The sequence below is a fragment of the Passer domesticus genome, chromosome 15 (assembly GCF_036417665.1).
Source record: "Passer domesticus isolate bPasDom1 chromosome 15, bPasDom1.hap1, whole genome shotgun sequence".
NCBI lineage: Eukaryota > Metazoa > Chordata > Aves > Passeriformes > Passeridae > Passer > Passer domesticus.
The window spans coordinates 16326347-16352168 of NC_087488.1; the positions used below are offsets into that span (position 1 = coordinate 16326347).

The 25822-nt window shown below is 45.0% G+C and overlaps 1 protein-coding gene across 6 annotated transcripts in view; it reads left to right on the forward strand.

Moving 5' to 3' along the window:
* The first annotated feature begins 256 nt into the window (after positions 1–256).
* Positions 257–25822, forward strand: part of RBBP6 (RB binding protein 6, ubiquitin ligase) — a 28065-nt gene continuing 2499 nt past the window's right edge. Inside the window, exons 1-17 of one of the 6 annotated variants that reach the window (XM_064390616.1) lie at positions 258–1003; positions 5989–6088; positions 7939–7977; positions 8615–8651; positions 13195–13239; positions 15605–15693; positions 15814–15910; positions 16454–16593; positions 17458–17630; positions 18481–18584; positions 19021–19373; positions 20205–20298; positions 20378–20456; positions 20545–20590; positions 21680–22042; positions 22389–22490; positions 23870–25615. In XM_064390616.1, coding sequence (XP_064246686.1) covers positions 838–1003; positions 5989–6088; positions 7939–7977; positions 8615–8651; positions 13195–13239; positions 15605–15693; positions 15814–15910; positions 16454–16593; positions 17458–17630; positions 18481–18584; positions 19021–19373; positions 20205–20298; positions 20378–20456; positions 20545–20590; positions 21680–22042; positions 22389–22490; positions 23870–25615 — 3773 coding nt within the window. In that variant the 5' untranslated portion in view covers positions 258–837. Of the gene's footprint in view, positions 1004–5988; positions 6089–7938; positions 7978–8614; positions 8652–13194; positions 13240–15604; positions 15694–15813; positions 15911–16453; positions 16594–17457; positions 17631–18480; positions 18585–19020; positions 19374–20204; positions 20299–20377; positions 20457–20544; positions 20591–21679; positions 22043–22388; positions 22491–23869; positions 25616–25822 lie in introns of all 6 variants that reach the window. The other 5 variants (XM_064390618.1, XM_064390619.1, XM_064390617.1 and 2 more) reach the window with 5 other exon arrangements.

Sequence of the window (25822 nt, forward strand, 5' to 3'; positions counted from 1 at the left end):
GTGACTCTTTTGGGCTATAAAGTCAATATTTCCCTCAGTGACACCCTCTCCTTTAGGAAGCCCAGGCCGGCAGTGACTCTTTTGGGCTATAAAGTCAATATTCCCCTCAGTGCCATCCTCTCCTTTCCCGCGCCTTCATGAGGGGAGCACTCCACGCGCTCCGCTAGGGGGCGCACGGCATCAAGGGGGCGGGGCCGCCGCCCCCACGTGGCCCCGTGTCACGCGCGGCGCCGGGTCACGTGCGGCGTGGCGGACGCGCCTCCTCTGCGCATGCTCGCGCGGCCCGTGCGGTGTCGGCCGGGAAACCCCTCGGCGCAGCGCTGAGGGCAGGGGCGGCCGCGGGAGCCGCCATCGGGGCCGAGCCGGGCCGAGCCGAGCCGAACCGGGCCGAACCGGGCCGAGCCGGGCCGAGCGCGGCCGATCCTGAAGCGAGCGGGGCGGCGCCGGGCCGAGCGGGCCCCAGCCCGAACCCGAGCCGAGCGGGGCCGAGTGCTGGTCGAGCCCGAGCCAAGCGAGGCCGGACCCGAGGCGAGCCCGAGCCGAGCGGGGCCCGGCCCGGGTCGAGCGGGGCCGAGCGCAGGAGCCGGGCGGGCGCGCCGCTCGCCGAGGGCCGCGGTCGTTGCGGGGCGGGGGCCGCGGGCTCGCCACGATGGAGAGCTGAGGCCTCCCCTGCGCTGAGGCCGCGGCCCGGCCATGGCGCAGCGCCGCGGGCTCTGAGCGCCGCCCGCCGCCCCAGCGCCGCCGCCCCGGGCCCCGCGGGCCCTGCCCGGCCCCCGCGGGCCCTGCCCGACCCCCGCGGCCCCGCCGCGCCAGAGCGGGCGCCGCCCGCGCCCCGCCATGTCGTGCGTGCACTACAAGTTCTCCTCCAAGCTCAACTATGACACGGTCACCTTCGACGGGCTGCACATCTCCCTGAGCGACCTGAAGCGCCAGATCATGGGCCGGGAGAAGCTGAAGGCGGCCGACTGCGACCTGCAGATCACCAACGCGCAGACCAAAGAAGGTGCGTGGGGCTCGGGGCGCTGGCTGCGGGGGCTCGGGGCTTCAGGGCTGTCCTTTGTAGCTGCTGCTCTCCCGGCACCGTCCGAGCAGTTCTGCGTGCTGGAGGAGTTTGGGGTTCCTGGAGTTGTAGGTACAGAGGGGGGCGGGATGTGCGACCATAACAAACGTGCCGGCTTTCTTTGCAGTCTGGCAGAGAAATGGGAAGGTTACCACAAGGAGCATAGCGCGTGGCTAATTTGAATGAGGGAAGAAAAGTGTGTTTGATGACTGCACTTTGTCGTCAATTCCTTCTTGCCCCGCTTTATTGGAAGGTGCTTTGCTGCTTTTTTCACCAGCCTTTCATTGAACGCAAGTGCCCCTTGCAGTAATTGCTTAGAAGCAACAATTTGTATCGAGTGTATCGCCGAGTTACAATTTCTGCAGACCCTTGAAGCCTCTCCCACAATCAGCGTTCTGTGTGGCGAAATTACTCTGGGGAATTCCTGTTAATGTAAATTTCCCAAACAAAAGACACCGTAGTTTGGGTACTGCTGAGCATCATTTCATCATTCTTGTCTAATGGTTTGGGTTTTTTTCCTTCCTGGCACTCAGTGTTTGCTGTATCGGGGCAGTCATGAAGTTTTATGGCAGAACATTTACAGTGAATATGTGTAAGAAATGTTCATCGGGAAGTCATAAATTCGCTTAAATCTAATAAATAGTGCTTGATTCTGTGGTGTGAATATGGGCTTGTGTTACTATGGTGCTTCAGTTTGGTAATCTGCCGTCCTGCTAAGTTTGAATGTGATTAAAGATTTCAGAGTGTGACTTTTCAGAAATAAAAATAATTGTATTTTCATTCCTGCAATGTTAAACCTTTTTCTTTTTCCCCCTGTGGTTCTGTGTCTCAGAAGTTTTTTTTCTTTAAAAGTTGTAAGACAAAAAAAGATGCTTGTAAGTGTCCCCTGATAAAGTATGACTGCACATCCGTGGTACCAGATTTATCGGGGTGTTACTTTGTTTTCATGTGTAACCAGAGTCCTGGAATGGAAAGGGGTTTGCCTCAGGGTGAAGTTAAAAAGGATTGTCCTGGGTCCTCTAGGCAGGTTGTGCTGCACTTTAACCTCTGCAAAATGAGTGTCAAATTATAAATGTATAACTATGTGAAATACATCATTTTAAATTCTAGGTTAGTGATGCAGATGGTTATTGAAGCTTTCCTAAGGGTGTTTTCCACGTGAAAAGGCAAAAATCCCTCGGTGGTTTGCAGAGCATAGCTAGAGAATGTATTTCCAAAATCTGTGTCTGTCAGATCTTTGGTTCATATGCATAAATGTGAATCTCAGTTTTTATTAATCAGATGTAGATGCTTAGATTAACCTGCAGAAATTAAAATAACAACCATAGGATATTCTACATATGTGGGATGTTAGGGATTCTTACGTGTGGACATAAGTATTGGGTTTTTTTAACTTTGTCTATTCAGGAGTCTGAGTAAATGTTAAAAGGATCTTTGGAAAGAACAAAGTGAGCCATGAGTGGAGATGCACTGAGTATTCAGACTGGTCCAAGGTCCTGGAAGCTTTTACAGTTCTGGAGCTGTTACTTTTCCTAATGGAAGGGTAGTAATAGGAGAACTGCTAACACAGGCCAAAAGTACACAGGATTTTAAATATGGGTGGGAAAAAAGGATCTGATGGACTGGGTGAGATTCTGGGAATGCAGAGTGAGTGGGTGGGACCTGTTTTATGTAGGGGGTTCCTCTTCCATACCTGCCATCAAGGCGTGTTCTCCAAATCCTGTGCTCAAGATTGGTGCTTTTAAACTTGCCTCCATTTCATTGGATCTGGATTTTTCTACCTGTCTTCTGTAACAGGTGTTCCTAGAATATTGTGGAAGAGCTGCAAGCTCCACAGCTGAGGTGTCTGTGCTGTGACATTCTGAAACAGAACACTTGGAAAATGTGCCATACTTACAGGGCAAAATACAAAGAAAATAAACCCAAAAGTTTGCTCTGAGCTGGTGTGGGATGGCTGAATGGTTTTGAGGCAGAGTAATGCCCTGGCACTTCAGCCCCACGCTGACACCACACCAGAGCCGAGAGGGCCTCAAAGCAGAGCCGGGTGCTGTAATGAGATTAATGACTGGGAGCTGTGGATTTGATGGACTCATCCCTCCCGAGCAGGGGCTCTTGTGGGGCACAGTGCTGTGTGGGCACAGTGCGTGCAGATTCCCTGGGCTCTCTGACCTCCTGAGCCAGCTTGTTCCAGGTCAGGGATCCCGCTCTGGGGGAAGCAGAAAATCCAACAGGAGTGGCCCTGTCTGTTACTCTGGAAGTTTCAAGGCTGCTTTACAGCAGTGGCTTGTTCCAAAGTGAGCAAGTTGTGGTGATGAGAGCAGAGTTAAATCCTGTCTAGGGAGAGAATGTGTTCCAGGGAATTCCCTGTGTTCTGGTGGGCACACAGAATGTTGGCAGGCATTGCAGCTCGGACCTGCACATCCTTCCCCCAGCAGCTGCTTAGCAAGGCTCTTACCTGCCCTGGCACACCTCTCCGCTTGCTTTCCAAGGACTCCTGCTCAGTTGTGCACCTCACCTGAGTGAAAAACCCCTCCAAGTGCTCAGAGCTGCTTGGGCAGTGCTGGCAGATGAAACCATGGATGAAGGCAGGCCAGAAAATAACGTGGGAACTTCTGTCAGTAACTTGTTTATAGCATTCGTAAACAAAAATTATCAAAACTAGCAGAAATTCTTATAATAGATAAATTAAAAAATGGGGTTTTTAAATTGCTCATGCAATGTGAGGCAGCATAAACTTGCCAGCAAATCTGAGCTCTTGGCACTTAGCTGTAAGAAGGTTGTGAACACTAACACAGTAGTTGATGTCAGATTTCTGTGTCAGCTGACTAACTAACTAGTTTGCCTCAATTCATGCCTTGAAATACTTCTTTATCTGGCTTCTTTCAAGCGACTGTTTTCTTGTAGGGTAAACAAGCAAATTTTTCTTGTAGGATAGACAGTAAGTTTTAGACTGTTGTGTCTCTTCTGCTCTAACCTTTGAGATCCAGATCTTGGTTTTTACAGGCATTTTGCGTTAGTTGGGTTCTTTTAATTACAGTTCAGATTGAGAAATTCCAGTAGCCACTTCCCAGCCGTCACTGGCGGTAAAACAAGTTTGTGCTATATGGGAGTGGGCATGAACAATGCTGCTGCCTCCAGCTTTGAGCGTTTCTGCTGGAGCTCTGCTTGGACACGTGTGAGCAGTAGCTGTGTGGAGCTGGCCTCCCTGCTCCCCTGGAGGTGTGGAGTCCTGGAGAGACAGCGACAGGCACAAGTACCAACAGCTGCTCTGGCCTTCTGGAACTGCAGCTGGCAGCATCTTCCAGGTGTTTGTCTCGGCCTCAGCACTGCTTGAGCTCCTTCTGTATCAGAAAGTGCTGCTGTGGCCTCTTTGACAGGTGGCTGTGAGAGGAGCCGAGCTCCAGGGCTTGTGTCAGGATGTGACTTCTGCAAGAGCTGCTGTTTCTGTCACTGCTAGTCCTTTCAGCCACAGTTTCAAACTGCTCTGCAGTCCAGAGGAGTCTCTCTGTTTGGTTCCCTGGGGGGACGATCAGGAATTAGTTTCAGCTAAATGATTTCTCAGTTTTCTGAAGAAATGTTCTATTAGTTGGAAATATAAGTAAAATTTTAATTTCATGGTTGAAGTGATGTCTTCTGCTAGGTATGTTTTGGTGTAAGGGAGGTTCCTGCCTGTAGGAATAATATACTGGAAAATGGAGCATAAATTGTGAGGTACTCGTATTTTGTGTGTGATCACTGAGCAAACTCATCCTGATAAAGCTTGACTAGATACATAACAGCTCTAGGTTTCAGACCAGTGCTCTGATTCAGTCTTCAACAGTAAGGGATTGGAATAACTAACACTGCAGGCAGATCACAGGGAAGGGCTTCTCATGGTGCTTTACAATATTTAGTCATATCCAGCCTGTGTAAGTTTCATATAAAAACCATTCTTATGGAGAGGGCTTTGCATTTTAAATTTATTCAAAGTGTGTCTGAGAATTGGATTTTTGTTTGTGCCTTATGTAAAAGGTCAGGGGGCTTTTCTTCTTTTTGGACAGGCAGCACAGTACAGGCCCAGGCAGAGCAGGGATGGCTCCAGGCACATGCTGCTTTCCAAAGGCTTTGCAGGGCTGCCTTCAGAAGTCGTTTTGTTTGTCTCGCTTCTCTACAGAGAGTGAGTGGAAAGAACTTGTATTCCTTTGGTTAATTCAGACTGGATGGTGAGTTAAAGGGGGAGCTGCCCCTTTGGTTTGAGCCACTCCTTGTCCTGTCTGTTGTGGCAGGCTCAGAAACCCCCAGGTCTGTGTGCTCCAAACTCCAGTGCTGTCAGTTCTGGTTGCATTTCTCTGTCGGGCCTTGAGCAGCTGCCCAGCCGGGGTGGGAATGGGGCAGCTCCAAGCACAGAGCTGATGGCTCTGCTGTTCTGTCGGGCCTGAGCAGGGCAGCAGAGGGGAGTCGGGTATACTTGGCATGCTGAAAGCACTGCTGCAGAGTTTCCCTGCTTTAGCTAGTTCCTGCTTTGTTCAGGACAAGCAGGCACAGACTTCGCAATCTGCTTTATGCAGGTGAGGCTTGGCTTTGGTTTGTTTTTCTCCAGAGATCTCTTGGTTTCGTAGCCAGACAGAAGCAAAACCAGCTTAAAACAGATCAGGGAAAAGCCCCATGCATTATATTACTCTGCTTTAGTGTAATTTGAAACCATTTTGCTCACAGCATTCAGACTAACTTTAAAAACTGAAAATTATTTTGCTGCTTGTGCTTGGTAATCAAACCTGAAGATTCCTTGACAGGTGCTGCTGGTGTGTTGAGAGGATGAAAGCCTGATGTTATGTATAAAATTTTGCTTTTAGATCTGTAAAGGGATTCTCAAAAGTGCTCTGTAATTACACATTAAATACATTCTTACAAATCGAGTAATGTTTTTTCTGTGTTGATGTTGTTTCCAGAATACACCGATGATAGTGCTCTGATTCCCAAGAACTCATCGGTGATTGTGAGGAGAATTCCCATTGGAGGAGTTAAAGCTACCAGCAAAACATACGTTATGTAAGTACTGCAAACATTCTCTTTTGGGGAGGGGTCAGTGTGCCCACCTTGTTATTGACAGCACTTGCAGAGGCACTGGGCTTGTAACTTGCTTGTTAAAACTGCTGCTGGTGTTTGTTGTCATGGGGTAGCTTTCATGTGTCTGTCCCAAAGGAGACTTAGATTTTGGTGTTCAAACACCAACAGTGGTAACTTTGGAGATGATTCTGTTGAGTTTGGTTTGGAGTTTATTTTTCTGAGATTCAAATTTTCTGAGATTCCTGTTTCCTCTACATGGGGAGATTCCTTATAATATGTGTCTGCCTTTTTAACAAAGACAGGTACACATTGTAGTGTGAATTTAGCATTTGTTCATGTCTCAGAAGAGTTTGATTCTGAGTGTTGGACTGTCACCTGCATTTGGGGGAGGTGGGGCAGGATATGACAGGTGTTTTTCTGCCTCAGATCTAGGGGGCTATATAGTAGTTGTAGAGAACAGATCGAGGGTTGCCAGCTGGTGAACCATGCCAACAAGGAGTTCCATTCCTAAGTGATCCCTGTGTGTTTCCTAAACACACAGTGTCTGTTTGAGGCAAGAGAAAAGAGCCATACCCTTAAGGGTCCTGGCTTTTGTGCAAGTACCATGAAGAAACAGTTAATGCTGTCCAAACTCAAATCTCAAAAGCAGTTTAGCACATTACCAAATGTACTGGTTACCTTTCTGAGTCTGTCTGTACCCCAGCTGGGATCTGTGCTCCATGTTTTAGTCCTGTATTTCTAAGGTTTACACCCAAATCTCTGTCCTCAGTATTGATTAAAATCACAGATACTCAAATTCAATCCTGACTCCAGGATTATGGCTGCATTGATGTTCTCATACTCCAGATTTATAAGAGCTACATCAGCTCTGTTGGAATGGGCATGTTTTTCAACCTCCTTAAAGCCATGCCTCTTTACCACCAGCAGGAGATATTACTAGCTTGTGGTTTTGCCATGTCTTTCTAATGTTGGTTCTCAAGAAAGTACCCTGAGGAGTTACAGTGTGTCTTGAACAAACAATACAGCAACATCCTGGTACCCATGAACCATTTGCAAGCAAAAAAACTCCTGAATGGATGTGGCTCTGCATGTAACCTTGGGGCATGTTACTGCAGGAGTTGGTGCAGTGCTTCCCAGCTCTCCGTCGGATTGTGCCCCCACAGCTTTGTGCCTGTAAACACAGCCTTGCTTTGGGGCTCATTTCAGCTGAGTGCTGTCCTGCCAGTGCACCTCGCCTGGTGCTGTAAAATCAAAGCTGGCATCAAAGATTCTGTCAGTACTGGCGTGGGGGGATCAGGAGAGAACAGCACTGCTGTGGTAGAGTTGGAAATTATCCAGGCAGATGAGCCCTCTGTTCCCCAGCTGGAAACACTGCAGAAACCACTGGTAGGGTGGTTAATGTCTGGGGCTGGGGAATGTCTGCTGGAATGGTGAGAGGCCTTCAGAAAGGCATTACTCACCTTGCAGTAAATGGCTGAAGCAGCCATTGTGTGCTAATCCAAAGTATGTGCTTCCTCACCTTGGGAGGTGTAATTGGGAGCCTGGGGGTGTTCAGCAGGGGCAGGAAGCTGAGCCTCTCCATCGGCATGCTAATTCCCCAGCAGCCTTTGCATTGCTTCTGCTCATGGGACTCTGGATGATGCCTGCATTGTTCGTTAGCTCTCAGTGGCTGCATGTCTGGTTCATGCTGAGGAGCATGCAGGTCTAGACCACCGAGTATGTGGAATCTCAGCAAGTTTTCAAATGTAATACATATTTCCTAAAATATTGTAACGTATTCAAGATTATCTTATAGCAAATTCTGGCAATTAAGACCTTTTTTTTTGTCACAGGACTCCTAAATCGCACAAAATCCTAGAAACTACTTTCAGGTGACATTTCTACTACTACTTTTAGTCAATATAGCATATGTAACATGTGTAATATTTTGGCACTTTGATGGCTAAATATAGTAGATCTCTGAACACAGTGCTCGGGCTTCCACAAAGAAACTGTTCTGGCACTGTTCAGTGCTGCTGACACTGTTGTGTTGCCCCTTTGTCACGTGACTGTGTTTTTCACTTGAGCAAACTTGCACTTGTAGATTCTCACTGTCCTTTCACAGAAACTGAAGCCCTGTACCTGGTACCTGTGTGCCTTACAGGGATGTACATGATGGCCAAAGCTGCCCCGTGCTTTGGTGATTGATTATTTGAGAACACAGAACTCTAGTACACACTTCATGGATTTGATACCTAGAGAGCAGAGACAGAATGTCTCGTGACTTCCTCTTGCACTGTTGTGTTCTAGATCTGTAAGTCTTGAGTAATTTGTGACAATGTAGAAATGTGGTTTTTGGGGAGTTTTTTAGTTGCACCGAATGTACCAAGAGAGAACAGTTTATGTTACAAATAAATGTCTACATTCACTAGAGTATTGGAGCATAATGTGATGTTCAGGTTCTGGAATCTTTGTGTTGGGTACATGTGATTTGTTTGAAATTCTGATCACCTTTATTTCTTCTTCTAGAAGTCGAAGTGAGCCAGTGAGTGGAACATCAAAAGCAGTATGTAAAAACACACTCTCACACTTTTTTTCCTACACACTGCACTTAGTTCTAAACAATGCAGCCTTTTCTTAATTTGCCAAACGTTAACTTAATATATTTTCTAGTAAAACCTAGTGTATGTTGTAAATACATTGTATTTGATTCAGCATAGTAAAAACTGGGTAATGCCATCATTTGCAGAGTTCTAATGTGAATATTGGTATTTGTGCCTAGTAATGCATTGTATTTCATATTGAATATGCCAGAATCTCTCCTGTATGACTCTGTGTTGTACAGATAATGTATGATCGTTTCCAGATCCTGTAGGCTCGAGGTTTGCACACTGAACATGGTGCCATGTTCTACATCTGTCTGTCTATAGCTAGTGATATGTATGTTTGTATAGGTTGTTGTGTGCTTTTTGTTTCTTGCAATAAAAACTGTTTGGAGTGTATTTTTTGCCATTTTCACATTGTATCACTTAGCTTTTGTTTTTAAATACCTTTTTTTGCCTAATGGTTTTTGAAAATGTTATCAAAAACCACTGAGAAATCATTATTGTGAAACTTGGTGCTGTTCCTTACTTTTGACTTGGGGGTTCAAACAAATACCAAACCCAGCATATCCCAGATGTTTTCAGGACAGTTCTGTGCAGCTAAATGATTCCTTCTTATGTCCTTAAATATTTGGGTATTTGTTCCTGAAACTGTGTAATTGAAGTGATATTGTTTGGGCCCTCCTGAGTACAGAAATGTCTTCAATAGCCTGACGTGAATTTCAGTGTCGCTGCTACCCAGAGTGGTATTCTAAAGTTCTGCCTTTGATCTCTCCCCTTTATCTGGTAAAGCAGTTCAGTTCAACAGTTTGTCTGCAAATGACAATATGTGACACAAATTTTGGCACCAAGTTAGAGCCTGGGGCATTTGGGAGTGAAATCCCTGTCACTTTTCTTAAGTTCTGCCTGCAGCACATTTTTGGGTCTGGGTGACTCCAGGGCTGGCTGCTGCTGTAATTCCCAAAGGTTGAGCCTTTCTTTAGTATACCACCACATGGAATTCACATTTGGAAAAGGAGCAGCATTTTCCTTCAGGTTTGCAAACACTTGTACTGCTGCTAACATATAATCCCACACGGAAACCCGTGCCTGGTGATGGGCTAGATCTTGGTGTGCCACTTGGGTCAGTACTGTGTGCAACTGTGCTTTTCCAGTAGTCCTTAGAGTATCAAAGTACTATTTGGTGGGCTTTATTTTTTATCTTTATTTTAAGTATAACTGCTTCTACTTCACTAGACTGGTGTGAGGCATTACACTAATCCTGGATCATTGGTTCTGATCGCGTGATCAGCTATTAGGATAACTTAATCTAGAAATTCCTGAACTCTGGGGCTGTGTTCTGGGAAGAATACAGCCTCTGGTTCCCGTGGAAACAATCAACTTCAAATTGCAAACTTACTGTGTGTAGGTCTAAAACCACTAAATGTAACATCCGTAATTCTGTTGCTGATTGATTGCAATTCCTTTTGGAGATGAATGCCTCTCATTGTGAGTTGGAGTTAGTTGCACTGGCCCAGTGACCCTAGCAGTTCATGTAATGCATTTATGTAAACCACGTTTATAGTATTTGATCTAATTCAGACGGGTTTTTATTTCTTGAAAACAGTTCTTTTTCTTTTTGTTTACTAGCATGTGTATAAACACAAACCACATGTTCATAAATAAAGTTAACATTCTTTTAGCCTCGTGTGTTCCCTGGCATGTCTGTATTACATTGCTCAGTAGCATCTTACCGTAAGCTAACGTAGATGTGTCAAAAAGAAAAAAGGAGAAATCCCAGAGTGGGAGGGAAAACAGTGTGAGTGAGAACTAACAGCAAGAAAGGAAAAGCAAAGCCATTCCCTGGTGTGCTCTGACTGTCCCTGGTCTGGGAGGGTGGAAGGCTTGCATCCCTCTGTACAGGCCCTCTCTCACTGGAAAAGCCCTGCAGCAGCTTCTGGAGCTAGAGACACAAAGAGTTTATTCTTAAAGCTAACTCAGGTCTTGGTGTGGGGGGATTGTTTGCTTTTTTTTTTTTTTTTGTAAACACAAATATTTCTGCATGTATTTCAGAGCAGAAGCTGGGTCCTGTGCAGTTGGAGTAAATCACTAGGAATCTTGTCAGTTATTGATGGAGAGTTAAGCTGCAAAGTTAAAATCTGTTTTCTTTTTTTAATGGATGCACAAAAGCTACTTCTTTTCAGTGTTTTTTCATTGTCACACTGTTGTGCCAGCTGCCATCGCAGCCCTGGCCCAGGCTGGGGTTGGTGCCTAGGCTGGTTGGAGGCTGCGGCTGGGCCGGGCTGTGCTCGTGGGCAGCGCCGTGGGCACAGCTGGAGCCTCCCTGGCTGACCTTCCCTGAGCCAGGCTTGGACTGGGAAAGCCCTGGCATTCCGTGTGGCACTGCAGCAGGGAGAGCAGCCTGTTCCTCCTCTCTTCTGTCCTCTTGCCCACTTGGCTTCCCGTTAGTTTCTGTTCAGTCTGCTGCACAACACGGGAGTTAAAACATCAGCTGTTGCGTTTAGGATTTGGGGGTTGCTTTTTCTGGGTTGTGTTTTGGGGTTTTTTTACAATACTTCTGCAGTGTTATCTTAGGGTTGCCTACAATTCATGGAGATGTTGTTTCTACTTGACTGTTTTGAGGGACTGCCATGAAATACTTTGGTAGACGTCTAAAAGGAAAAAAATTGGAAAAAATGTAGGATGGTTGAAGGATGGCTGAGGGCAAATGCACTGAGGAGCACATTAATTATCTGTTTGCTGCTTCTGGTAACTGCTCAGTATCACCTCCTTTAAGAAATTAGACTGTTGCCTGCAGGCTGTATAGTAGCAGCTTCCTGAAAAAACAGAGGAAAGAATTAATAGTTTATTAACTGTTTGTGTTTCAGTTCCTGGTCAGTACTAGACTATTTAACCCTAGAGCTTTCCTAATTTCTTGTTTGTTTCTGAAAAAAACCACAAAATTATAGCTGTGCTTGCCCTGAGAGAACAATGGTCTGCTTTTTCACATGTAAAAGAGTGGCATATGGAGCGTGAAGCTTCAAAATGCTTGTGCAGACCTCCTTCTGAACAGAACTAGGTACAAAGCATCCTGGAAGGAAGGAGAGGTGAATCTTGGTACGACTTGTAGTGGAATTGAGGTCTTTTTGTCTAGATCTGTGTTCCTCTTCAAAGACACTTTAGTCTCAAAGCCTCAAGAGCTCTTTAGTCAGTAAATGCAGGAATGCTGTGTGTACTTTCTTGAAAACACAGAACAGGAACAACTTAGTGGTGTGAGGAATCATCTTGTGCATGGAAATACTTTTTCCTAGTCTGCTAAAACTGTTCCCTCGAATTCTCCGCTATATTAGGTTGTAAAGGACAAGACCTTTTTCACGGGAAGGTTTTAATCTCTTTGCTGACCTGTTTAGTGACTTCTTGAAGAGCTGTTCACATTGTGAAATTTTATTCTACATTTTTGAGCAAGTTAGATGTAATAAACAGTGATTCAAGTATCTTTCTGGTACTGTTGTGCTAGCTCAAATGCTACTCTTGGAATGATAAAATCCAATCTACTGCAGAAGGAACTAGATCTAGTTAACCTTTTTACTTGTGGCAAAACTCTTCTTCAGCATTAGTTTTCTGGCTTCTAGCCTGAGGACATAATTCCTGAGAGTTGTTCCACAGGCAGCTGGGAGGAGAAAAATGGAGTCAAAAATTCCAGGCTTGTGCTCTGAATCCATGTTTTTGTCATCAAGAGTATGCTTTGCACTTTCCTTTGTTCATTTAGCACAGGACTGCTTTGAAGATCAGGTTTGGTCTGCTTGCAAGGAGTCCTCTAAAACCTAAACTCTCACTGATTTGGGTGGTAGTGCTTGTAGTCTAGTAACATACAAGAAATCAGTCTCAGTTTTTATAGCCTACTCTGTCATTACAAACACCTTTATATAAATGATTTAAGCAGTTGGTTTTTTTTTCCAGAAGTGGCAGGTTGCGGCTGCTGTTCTAGATTGGCTTTTATTGGGGTTTATTTGGGTACTGACAGGAGGGCAGAGTGTGTGTTTCGGGGCTGCTGGGGATGGCCTTCATTCTGACAGGCAGATGTGGGTTCACAAAATCATCACTGTGTTCATATAGAAATGATGAGCCATTCACTGATTCATTTCCAAGCTACACTAATACTGTGTTACCTGGAGTGATACTTCTTCCTCAATTAAACTTAAATATTTTTTAACCCTTTTTAGTTAAAAATTGACAGCTTCCCATTAATTACCCTTTTGAAAGAGGTCCCTCTCTGAGATATTCTGAGCAATAAGTAGATCTCCAGTGGGGTTGGTTATTTTAACTTCTTCTCATAAGCACGTAGATACTCTTAAGCCATCATAGATTGGGACTTTGTTTTGAATAAATACAAATGACACTGGGTTGGGATTTCCTTTGGGTGACACTCAGGGGGATGTAGTGCAGGCATTCACACTGTGGTAGAGGTTAACTGTTGTTGTGTTTTGACTGTAGAACTTGAATATGTGTTTAATTTTTTGTGAACAGATTGATGACTCTTCTGCATCTATTTCTCTGGCCCAGCTTACTAAGGTATATATATATTCTTGTCAAATACTTAAAAAGTGTTTCCTTCCTATTTTTAAATTGATACTGTGACCTATAGGTAAATAACTGTTGTAATTGAAAGCCCCCTTTAATTTTTATTAACTTAAAGTATTTATTTTAACTTTAAAATGTGTGTATATTTTGATACTATCCTGTAAAGAGTAGTTCCCAGTTTGGGAAGATAGAAGGGGAGTACCTTATCAGCCTCAGCATAATGTTGCAGTATTACTCATCCTCAAGACACAAAGAAGAAGCTCCTCAGAAGCTGTTTTACCGTTTTTCATACGTTTCATTAATTTTGCGTTGGAAACTAACCCAGTTTGTACAGAAGAATTTAATTGGCTGTAAGTTACGGACATTCCAGGGGGGTGTGACCAGCCACAGGAGAAGCGGTTCTGTACCATGGACAATTGCATGGCTATTTTTGAATCCCTAGTCATAGTTACAGACCCATTCTCTGAATGCTGCACAATTCCATAAATTGTGGGATCTATACAGTGGACAACCCGACCTAATTTGTTTGAACGCAGACTGTGTAAATTGTGTAAGTGTACCTCATTGTTTATAGGAATATACCAATGTGTATGTGTGGCATCTGAGCAGCTGTGACCTTCTGAAACTGTTGTAATGCCATGTTTTGCTCGGGAACTGCTTGCATTTTTGCTCACCAATGTGTAATTTGTCTGGGAAAGCACTAGTGACTGCACTGTGTGGACAGCTGAGTGCTCAACCACCAGTCCCTAAAGCTGCAGGCAGCAGAGTAGGCAGGGCCTGAGGCAGGGCAGCTAGTTCTTGGTCATCAAGATAAAGGCTGGGGTTCATTTCTAATAAAAAGAAATCTCTTCCCACTGGTAACTTTCCCCCTCTTCACTACAGAAATTAAATTGTATACATTTGGCCAAAAAAAAAACCCCATTATATAGATAACTATCTCTAGTTTGGAAGGTAGCCACCCCAAGAATTGGTCCCCATTACTGCTGTCCCTAAAAGTGTCCTCGGGTCTGTAACCTCATGTGAAGTTTTACTCTAAAGTGTGCAAAGCTGTCCAAGGGGTGGGGGTGCACATTTTAGCTTTTGAGGACATTTAAGCAGTTCAGAGAAATGCAGGAAGAGGACACCCAGTGGCTCAGCACTGTTCCTCCCTCTAACGGCTCTAGTGCAGCCCGGCTCAGCACAGAGGCAATGTGTTAACAGTTCTCTGGTGATTATTACTATGTATGAAATGCCATATTTGAATTTTGGTCTATTCCTACTAATGTTTTGTGGCTTTTGGATGTGTTTTGTAAACCGTTTGGGTTCAAACAAATTAGTCAAGTATTATCTGTAAAGCTTTCTGTAACTGTTAATGGAAATTATTTCATAGTTGGCGATCCGGATTCTGTTACTGTGGAGAAACTGTGTATATGAAACAACCATTTAATAAAATGTTGAAACTAGTTGGTTGCTTTTGTGAATGAATGCATACAAAACCAAACCATGAGTGCTTGAGCTGAGTGATAGGTGCTTGAAGGCCCAAGTCATTTACAGTCACTCCCTTAGACCCTGCTTGTATCTGGACTAGTGTGTAATAAAAACATTTTGACAAATACAACTTAAAAATCAGCTGACTTCAGTAATTTGAAGGTCTAGTTGTGCAGAAGGTTTATATTACAATTTGTGTGTTAAAAGGACAGAGTCAACTGGAAAAAAAACTGAGATAGTCTTCACTGTAGTTAAATCACTTCACAGGAAGAAGTTAGGAGGGGGAACATGCAGTTTGCACTGCCTGCTGCTCCTGCTGGGCAAATCTCTGCTGAAAAGCCTTGCTGAGGGATTGTAAAGTCCTTTGGTCCTTTTAATACTTGTGTGTCTGAAGCTGAGTTTCAGCAAACAAACCTAACTGCCCACCTCTGCAGTTCTGTGTCCTTTTAATACTACAAAATGTAAATAATGCTGCTTGTATCCATCTTAATTCCTTGACATGGAGAGCTTCTCCTGAATATAGTCTGGAGCTTAAAAATCAGTGTAAAAATACTGGATATTGTTATTTATCTACACATAGCTTCAATCCTCTGACGGAAATTGGATTGGTTACACAAGTCTTGCTGTAAGGTACAAACAGAGCCTAAGGTTTGAGTGCCCAAGAGTGCTCTTTTCTAGTAGGTTCTCAGGCACATAAACATCATGTCATGGCATAAGGACTCCCCAGACCATCTTCAGCACAAATCTGTTTGGTATAAGCAGCTGCTCTCATGCAAGCTCAGCTAGTGTAGTGCTGCTCTTTACAGGATTGGATGAGTGGTGTTGTCTTGGGCTGCGTGGGCTTAAATGTCTTTCTAATGTGTGTGTCAAATAATTGCCTGTTGCACAGACTGCCAATCTGGCTGAAGCCAATGCTTCCGAGGAGGATAAAATAAAAGCTATGATGACACAGTCTGGCCATGAATATGATCCAGTCAAGTAAGTGTTGCTAACGTGAAACTTGTTCTTTGAAGTTGATGTAAAAATTGTAGAGATGGTTTGTTTTAAACAAGAGAGACACATGAATCTCTTTTCCTTTTTTTCCCCAAAACCTTGCAGTTACATGAAGAAACCCGTGGGGCCACCTCCACCCTCCTACACCTGTTTTCGCTGTGGCAAACCTGGGCACTACATAAAGAACTGTCCAACGAATGGGGTAAGATTTGGGGGACTCGGGGGGTGCTGACTTTTTAATTTTTATCTGGAGAGTTACATAACAAACATGAATACTCACAGTAAGAATTCTGTCTTTTGGTGTGGAATACAGAGGTTACACGGCAGTGTTTGCAAAACCCTTTGGAATTAAGAAAAACCTGGAATTGTAAAATTTTCTTTTTGCTAGGTCAGAGACACTAAACATTCCCATAGATCTTTCTCTGTGAACCCCTGTGTTTGATATATCTCAAAACAAGTTTCTCCCTGAGTGCAGCTCCCTCTGAATTGCCCTTTGGAGGAGGAGCCAGTTTGAGGGATTTCACCCTTAAGGAATCTGTAGTTAAGCCAAAGAATGTCATTGAGTTCAAAACATTGCTCCAGCCTCTGGAACACCCTGGCTGCATTCATTTAGGGAAAAGAGTATTCTAGTCCAACAACCCTTACACTAGGTAGGAGGAGAGGGTTAAAGGTTTTTGTGGTTAAAATAGTCACTGAAATCTCATTTTTAGTGTGGGTCTTGAGATACATCTGCATTTCTTAACAGGACAAAAATTTCGAGTCTGTTCCCAGAATTAAAAAAAGCACAGGAATTCCAAGAAGTTTTATGATGGAGGTGAAGGACCCGAACACAAAGGGTGCCATGCTGACCAACACTGGGAAATATGCAATTCCGACCATAGATGCGTAAGTATGGGATTGGTTGGACTGATCCCAAAAGGGAGTGAGAGGAACCAGGCAGAAATGCACGAGTGGAGGTGCAGCCACATTGGCCAGCACCTGGAATTGTGGGGAGGAGGCATTGGCACTGCCTCTCAGCTTTAAAATCCATGCTGCTGCCTAACATTGAAGTGGGAGTCCTGCTGCTCACACCCCGGGGAGCTGGTTCAACGTGGGGTGTGCTGAGACTATTTCTGCAGAACGTTTCAGCAGCATTTGTAATTGGGATTGTTCTCTCTGGGAGTTCCTTTTGCTTCTAGTTTGTCTTTCAAAGGTTTCATGTAAAATGTAATAAAGCAGCTGTTGGACTGTGACTCCCTCCCTCAGATGTGAAGCAGGCTTAAGTTTTCCTGTTGCTATAAACTAGGAAAACACTTGTGTGTGCTGAGCACAGTGGCTGTTCTAAAATACTCTTGGTAGCCCTTCTGGTTTCTCACCTGGATGTCCTGTTTTGGAAGCTGTAACACAGGCTTCTTTCAGTTGGAAAATGTCATTACTGGGAGACCAGCTTTATCCTCAGCCTCCAATTTACATTTAGCCTCTGGCAAAGGAGAGCTGCGATTCATGTCACCTGATATGAGCTGTCAAATGTTTTTCTAGTCTGAGCTGATTTCTTAGTTGATCCAATGAACTGGATAGTTCTGCAGGAGAATTCCTCCCTCCCTCTTCTTGTGTTAGGGCTGTGGAAAAGTGGTCCAAACTAAACAGCTGTGTTTAGGAAGGCCAGTGGAGAGGGAGAATACCACATATTATCTTCCTTTGATAAAATTTAAAGCTTGGAAGAGTTTTCCCTTTAACTTCTTTCTTTTGCTTTCCCCATTCTACATCCAGGGAAGCTTATGCTATAGGAAAGAAGGAGAAGCCTCCCTTCCTACCTGAGGAGCCATCCTCCTCCTCAGAAGAAGATGATCCTATTCCAGATGAGCTGTTGTGTCTCATTTGTAAGGATATAATGACGGATGCGGTTGTTATTCCCTGCTGTGGAAACAGTTACTGTGATGAATGTAAGTGTTACTGCCAAATTTGTTAATTCCAGACATCAAATTTGATCTTCTGAGAGCAGAAATAGGAGATAAGGAAATTGCTGTGTTAGTTCTGTTGAATACTTCAGCATGTCATGAGCAGTGAAAGACTCTTGTGTAGATGGTAGAAAAAAGGCAGAAAGCTTTTTTCCCATTTCTAGTTAAATCCTCTTTACCTGCAGAAGGAAGAGGATGAGGGAAATGCATATTAGTGCCGGTGGTTACAGTATTAGATATAGAATGCATTTATTTTGTCCACAGCCCTTTCCCTCACACAGAATTATGTCTCCAACTTTTGGCACTTAATGGGGACTACAAAGAACTGATATCGAGGCATTTCATCCACGTGCTTCCCTAGAGCTGATCAAAACCTTCAGAAATCAAACCTCCTCATGGGTTTTTGAAATATGTTTTTATTCATTAACATGAAATGACTTTTTGCTGTACTGGAGTGGAAAAAAGACCAGTTGAGCTGTCACATGCCAGTCTGCTCTGCATCTTTGCATATTACCACAGTGAAATATTGACCCTTTGCTGTATGCTAGAAATTTTTGTAGTACTTCAGAGTGGTTTGGGTTAACCTTCCACTAGCCCAGGTTGCTCCAAGCCCCATCCAAACTGGTCTTGAACACTTCCAGGGCTGCTACAGCTTCTCTGGGCAACCTGTTCCTCTGCCAGTTTTTTCCACTATAGAACATTAACAGCATCATGCTTTCCATTTAAGACCATATTTCACCATTAATCATATGCTTGTTTTTGTAATTAATGAGAACCAACCAAAAAGTTTACTTAGTTTGGCTATAAACTACTTTAATATTCTAATTTTTCCCAGGTATTAGAACAGCACTGCTGGAGTCCGAGGAGCACACATGCCCTACCTGCCATCAGACAGATGTTTCTCCTGATGCTTTAATCGCCAATAAGTTTCTGCGCCAGGTAATGTGGTGACTTTGCTCTGAACTCTTTGTTAGAAAAATCTATTTGTAAAGAGCTGAAAGGGATGGAAATGTTAATTTAGATCTCCTTGAGCAAGGCTGAACTCAACAAGGCTAAGTTTACTTTTCAAATACATTATCTGTTTTTACAGATACTGCTGATTAGAGGCAATCTGGCAAATTCAGGGCACACTTGGGTTTAATGGGATGTCCTCACTTTCAAACTGGGTGCTAATAGCAAAGTGCTTTTAATGCAGAGACTGAGGTACCAGCGATTGATACCAGAGTTCCATGGGATGTGTTCATAGCTGTGTGTAGCTGGTTTAGGATTAATAGCACTTACAGGAGCACACAGTGATTTTCCTGTAGAAATGCCTGTGTTCATATGTCTACTGAAGTTTATTATCACCTTTTCAAACATGTTTCCCTACCTCTAGGCTGTCAACAACTTCAAAAACGAAACCGGTTACACAAAAAGGCTCCGTAAGATTCAGCAGCAACAGCAGCAGCAGCAGCAGCTGCCGCCACCACCACCGCCGCCGCCGCCGCTGATGCGGCAGACGATCACGCGCACCCTGCAGCCGCTGATGCGGCCGGCCCTGGCCCGGCAGCAGGAGCCGCTCATGATCCCGCTGGCCTCGCTGGCCTCCCGCTCCGCCCTCTCCTCGCTGGGCCCCGGGCCGGCCATGGCAGCTGGGCTGCCGGTCAATCCGTCTTCTGTGGTTGTCTCCGATCTCCCTCCAGCCGTGTCCCTCTCTCTCCGTGGGGAAAAGCCAGATGGACCTTTTCGGTAAGGAGATCTGGAGGTCAACAGCAATGCAGGAGAAATCAAAATGCTTAGGTTAGATTTTTCTTGAGCTTTGCAGCTAGCACCCTGTGTATCATTAATGACAGCTGCAGGTCATTGTGGAAGTTGTGGTTCTGTTTTTACTCGGAATGAGGACACTTCAGTAAGTAGAACATGTACCTCATGCAGGAATTTTCTTGGCAGTATTTCTGTTTGGTTCCCCCACCAGTCATTCAGCACAGGTTTGCCCTGAAGGAGGGACTGGTTTTGATTTGAAGTGGCCAGCCATTCCTTCAGTAGACGTTTATTTCCACCTTAGTGTCTCATTGATTTCTCTTTATTACTGAGGAAATAATACTTTCATGCAAAAATCTCTTACCAGTGTTCTGGGTTACACCCTTTAACCCTGCTGCCTTGGATGCACAGAACCAGTGTGTCCAGAGGGGTGCCAGGCCCAGCTGTGCCATCAGTACAAGGATCACGATTCAAAGGAGCACAGAAACATTTTCTAATGGAATTTCAGTTCTTGCATCTTCCAAAGCTGAGGTTCAGTGCACGGGTTGTATGGATTCTCGTCCTTTCAAGTGCTGCTTAATCAAATACTTTTCCAGAGAGCTTCCTCTCTAAATGCCAGCATCCAAACAGACTCCTCAGCAATGCTTCCACTGGAGGTTGCTGACTTCACAGGTGTAAATCTGGTGAAGATTATTTTTAATATATTTTTTTCATTTAGTGAAATCAGCCTTTTCTCACCTTGGACTTTATATTTAAAAATATGTATTATATATCACTTCAAAGCAGTGTTTCAATAATAAAAATGTGTTGTTTTTATAGTGATGCCGATGCTGTTCTGCCTCCTGCTCTGATGACTGCTGCTGAGCTTTCCAAATCTTCCCCTTTGTCAATCAGCAGTTTGTTGGAAGAGAAGGTAAATTTTATTTCAACACATGCAATGATTCTTGTGTTCTGGTAGAGTTATTTTGTGACTGTTTGCATTTATTCCCAAGGGCTATCAGGTTCCTGTGCTGAGACAACCAGCGATACCAAGTCTTCTGGGCCCTCAAGGACAATCAATACCTACAACTGGTAAGAAACTAGAACTTTAGAATTTCATCCCAAAAATTGTCTTCAGATAAACTTACTGGGATTTTTTTTCCTGTTCCTGCTGCAAAAGGTCATCCAATGAGAGCTGGTGCACTTCGCAGGCCAGGCTGGGAGCTGTAAGTATTCAACAGAAATTTAATGTATTACTAGTTGTAACTGGTTGTAAATTAATCTGTAACACATCACTTAGACAACAGCTGATTTATAATGAAATAATAGTTGTGGAGAATTCAAGTGGTAATTAATTTTCAAGTGGCTTCATTTAAATTAACTTTAACAAAGGGGACTTGTGCTTACAGTAAGATTATTGAAAAATAAAACTCCAGTACATAATTGAAAAGAAGATTCTGAATAATGAACACTTTTTGGGAAGCCTAAATTACATATAAAAATTAAATGTAATTAAAAGATCAAATGGAAAAGCACCCTTTTGGTTGCTGACTGAATAGGGCTGAAGAAATTGATTTCCCAGTAGAAATCACCCTCCAACATTCTTCTTTAACAACTTAGTTGGTACTGATTGAGCAAATTATTGAAAAATTAGAGGCTGTTATTTTATGACAGTTTTGTATTTCTGCAGTTTAGTCATCTCAAAGTGCCAGGCTGCTTTTTCTCATTAGAGAGAGGAGCCTGTTTATCTGTTATTGTGGTGTCACATTAGTCCTTCATTTGTTACAGCCATGCTGTAAGGGTCATTGTTTTTATAAAGTCTGAAAGAAAAATCAAAAAAAATCCATCTAAAATCTCAAATCCAGTAAAGAAGAAATAAACAATTCAGGGCCAAGAACAGGCCAGTGCATCGTGAGGCAGGAGCTCAGGAAACAGACGTGGGCTAGGTTAGGAGAGTTCTGAGAGGTGAGTTAGTTCCTGCACAGTGCTTGGAAGCTCGGGAGCGCGGAGCTCGAGGTGTGTCCAGGAGGGCAGAGGAGCAGTGGGTGCTTGGCTCGTGGGAGATGGGGGTCTCGTGGCAGCCTCGCCCGCAGTCCCAAAGCTGAGTGTAAGGAGAGAAGGCTGAGGGAGCTGCTGGGGCGAGGATGTGCAAGGCAAGTACCAGGCTCCAGGACTGAGTGTAGTCTCGAGTGAACAGAAAGCCGGAGACCAGTGAGAACCAGGAGTGCTCCCGCCGTGCTGCCGCTTCGCTTTCCTGTGTACGCTCAGGGCAGGCTGTGACAAACAGTGACACGTGTTTTTGGGTTTCTTTAAAGTTCAAATCGAGGACGCCCGCACAGTGACCGTGCCCAAAGGACTCAGGCCCCATCACTGCCAGCATCAGCACCAGTCTTTGTGCCTGTGCCTCCACCTCCCTTGTATCCTCCACCACCCCATGCTCTTCCTCTTCCTCCGGGGGTACCACCACCACAGTTTCCTCCTCAGTTTCCACCTGGGCAGCCTCCATCCGCTGGGTACACTGTCCCCCCTCCCGGATATCCCCCAGCTCCTGCAAACATGTCATCAGCTTGGGTCCCAACAGCAGTGCCAGCGGCTCATTCAAACACCATCCCAACGACACAAGCACCTCCTCTCTCTAGGGAGGAGTTTTACAGAGAGCAACGGAGGCTTAAAGAGGAGTAAGTATTTGGCTCGCTAACGTTGCCTTGTTTTCGTGTCTGTATCGGGGGAGCGTATTGGACTGCGGTTACACTAAAGTGCATCTGACCTAGCAAAAGTGACATAGTGTTTCTTCCAATATACTTTTTCATTGCAGATGGTAAATATGCAAAGCTAAACCAAGACAAATGTAATTCTAGAACTTTTCCTAAAACTTGTAGGAACTGTTTTTGCTTAAATAGGATGTTCACCTTTTGCATTGCATGCAGTAAACATTTTCTCATATTGGCCATGTTTTGTTTCTTGATGTCTTTTGTAATAAAGGTCAAACTATAATTGTAATAAAGGTCAAACTTATTTTAACAGGGAAAAGAAAAAGTCCAAACTTGATGAGTTTACAAATGATTTTGCTAAGGAATTGATGGAATATAAAAAGATTCAAAAGGAGCGTAGGCGTTCGTTTTCCAGGTAACTGCTTTACATGTCCGTAATGGAGAAGCAGATTGTCTAGAGGAATCAGGAGGAGTTCCACTCCACCTCCCTGTCGTTAGATGGATTGGATGATTGAGGGATGAGCAGTGACAGGAGTGTCATATGAAGTTATTGGCTCCAGTGTGGCAGAGATTGCAGGTGACTGAATTAGCACTGGGCAGCAGGCACTAAGGAGCGCTAAGGATCTGTCTTGCTAAGGTGTCTGCAGTGGTGTACTTCACTGCCTGACAGCCCTGAGGAGGCCAGGAGCAGAATAGCTGTAAGGGCTGGGTTTTCAGCATCTCACTATTCTGATTGTAACCGAGCAGTCCAAGCAGTTTGGAGGAGATAGGCGAGAGAAATCGTCCTCATTTCTGCTTTTGTCCATCTCATGTGGATAGACAGGATGTTTGAACCTGGACTGCAGACTGGGGCTTTCACTTTTTGGGTGACACTGTTAAAATTTTCTTGGGAATTAAAAGCTCAGACTTATTTGTAAGGAAATCTGAAATTGGTGAGGGACTTGGAGAGGAGGATTGATGCTTATGAACATATGAATCATGTGAAATGATTCATTAAAAATAGTAGAAAAAAAACCTGCGGGTAGCTGCTGTTTTCTGTCCCCAAAAGTCCCTTGGGCAGGAGTAGTTGTCAGCAGTGCTGTCAGGAGCTTTCCCAGAGTCATGGCACTGGGGCATGTGACTAGAGACTGAGGTTAGAAGCTTTTAGATGGGATTTTTCTTGCAATGCGGTCACTTGCCTTGGTTAGAGCTGGAGGGATGTGCAGGATGTTTTTGGGACACCTGCCTGGCAGTGTGGATTCCACAGGCCTGTCTGTAGGTCCTTTGCAGCATTAGGATTGTGCATCCTGTCCGAATTCCCAAAAAAGGGTGCAGTTAATAGACCGAGCTGGCGTTTTAACATTGGGCTTTGCTGTCTTCAGGCTACGTGGTGTTTTCTTGGTGTGATTCTGCACAGTAGCCACTCAGATTTGCTCTTTTTGCATCTTACTGCAACAAAAATGATTTGCACTGCATGTGGTTGCCGAGTAGTGACGAATGTGCGTGTTCCCGTACCAGTAGAGGCCAGTGTAACCACCTGAAATCTGTCTGTAGCTCATGTGGTAGAGTGAGTGGAAGTAGACTGACCCTTCTGTGTGTTCTGACACTAACAAAGCAGCAGCTGTTCTGTCTTGTGAGCAGAAACCTTTATGTGTTATCAAGTTCTTCAATTTGCAGTAGCTTTATGTCAGCAGCTGAAAGAAGCTTTGACATAAGCATGTGGAGAGGAAAGAAAAAATAAATGTGGGAGGAAAAGATTTGAGGAGAAAGACTGTTTGGAATTAACTTCTGGTTTTCTTGTTGTGTTTTTTTAAGGTCCAAGTCTCCCTATAGTGCTTCGTCTTACTCTAGAAGCTCGTACACCTACTCCAAGTCACGCTCAGGTTCGTCGCGCTCCCGCTCCTACTCGCGCTCCTTCAGCCGCTCCCATTCCCGCTCCTACTCGCGGTCGCCGCCCTATCAGAGACGGGGCAAAGGGAAGAGTCGGAACTACCGCTCCCGCTCCCGCTCGCACGGCTACCACCGCTCCCGCTCCCGCTCGCCCCCGTACAGGCGCTACCACTCCCGCTCCAGGTCCCCGGTGTTCCGCGGCCAGTCCCCCACCAAGCGGACGGTCCCGCAGAGCGAGGCCGAGCGCGAGTACTTCAACCGCTACCGAGAGGTGCCCCCGTACGACATGAAGGCTTACTATGGCCGCTCGGTGGACTTCAGAGACCCCTTTGAGAAGGAGAGATACAGAGAGTGGGAGAGGAACTACAGAGAGTGGTACGAGAAGTTTTACAAGGGCTATGCCGTGGGTGCTCAGCCACGGCCTCCAGTGAACAGAGAGAACTTCTCTCCAGAACGGTTTGGCCCACCTGGCACCAGACGAGAGAATTCACCCTATGCTCGGGGACGGAGGGAGGAGTATCCTGCTGGGCAGAGCCACAGGAATCGTAATGTAGCTGGAAACTACCCTGAAAAGCCTGGGAGAGAGAGCCACGGCGTCAAAGATCCTACAAAATCAAAAGAGAAGGAGGTGGAAAATCCACTGGGAGATAGCAAAGGCAATAAGCATAAAAAACACCGGAAGAGAAGAAAAGGGGATGAGAATGAAGGATTTCCCAACGTTGAGCTGTTGGAAGGAGCAAGAAAACCAAGAGAGCCAGTTCCAACAGAAGATGCTAAAACAGACTCTCTATTCATGCTGCCAAGCAGGGATGATGCCACCCCTGTAAGGGATGAGCCCATGGAAGCAGATTCCATTGCTTTCAAGCCAGTGTCTGAAAAGGAGAAAAAAGAGAAGGATAAGCCAAAAGCAAAGGTTGAGAAAACAAAGCGGAAAGTAGAAGTGGCAGCTGCTCCAAAGAAAGACAGCGTAGCAAAACCAGCTAAAGCTTCCCAGGAAAAGGGGGACCCTGATCGCGAAAAATCTCCTCGAGCAGAACCTCCTGTGAAAAAAGTCAAGGAAGAGCTGCCAAAGACAGACAGTGTTAAAACCTCTTCCTCTCAGAAGGATGAGAAGGCTCTTGGTACACCACGGAAGGCTCATCCCAAAGTGACAAAGGACCACCCAGAAACCAGACCAGCCAAGGAGGAGAAGGCAAAGAAAGACCATCCTAAAGAAGCCAAGGCAGAGAAGCCCTCCAGCAAGGAGGAGAAGTCAAAGAAACCTGCTGAGAAAAGCAAACTTTCAGATGCCAAACTTGAGAAAAGGAAAAGAAAAGCAGAGGAAAAGGCTGATAAAGAACATGAGGCCACTTCTGCAAAGGCCTATAAACCCGAAACTGCAGAATCGAAAACATCACCCAAGGGGAAGGCTGAGCCCGAGGGGGACAAAGGAGAGCGGACCCCGGAAAAGGATAAAGCTGCTTTTCTTAACAACCCGTCCAAAAAGATTAAACTTAACCGAGAAACTGGAAAAAAGATTGTGAGCGGAGAAAACGTGCCACCTGGAAAAGAAGCTGTGGAGAAACCTGAGCCCAGCAGCAGCAAAGTTAAAGCGGAAAAGACAAAGGGAAAAGCAAGGAGGAAAGTGACGGCAGCTGATGGCGCTAGCTCGACTCTTGTGGATTACACCAGGTACCTCAGGCAGTTCTTTTCCTTTTCTTTCTTTCTTTCTTCCTCCTCCCCTCCAATTGTTTATGGTGCTTAAGGAAAGGAACAGCTCAATTTGTGCTAAACAAGGGAATAATCCATGATATTCCTTATGAGACTATGCTTGGGTCACACTCAGCTGTTGTTAAGGAAAATGAGCAGTTTGTACTGCACAGGAGGCTGGTAGGGTTC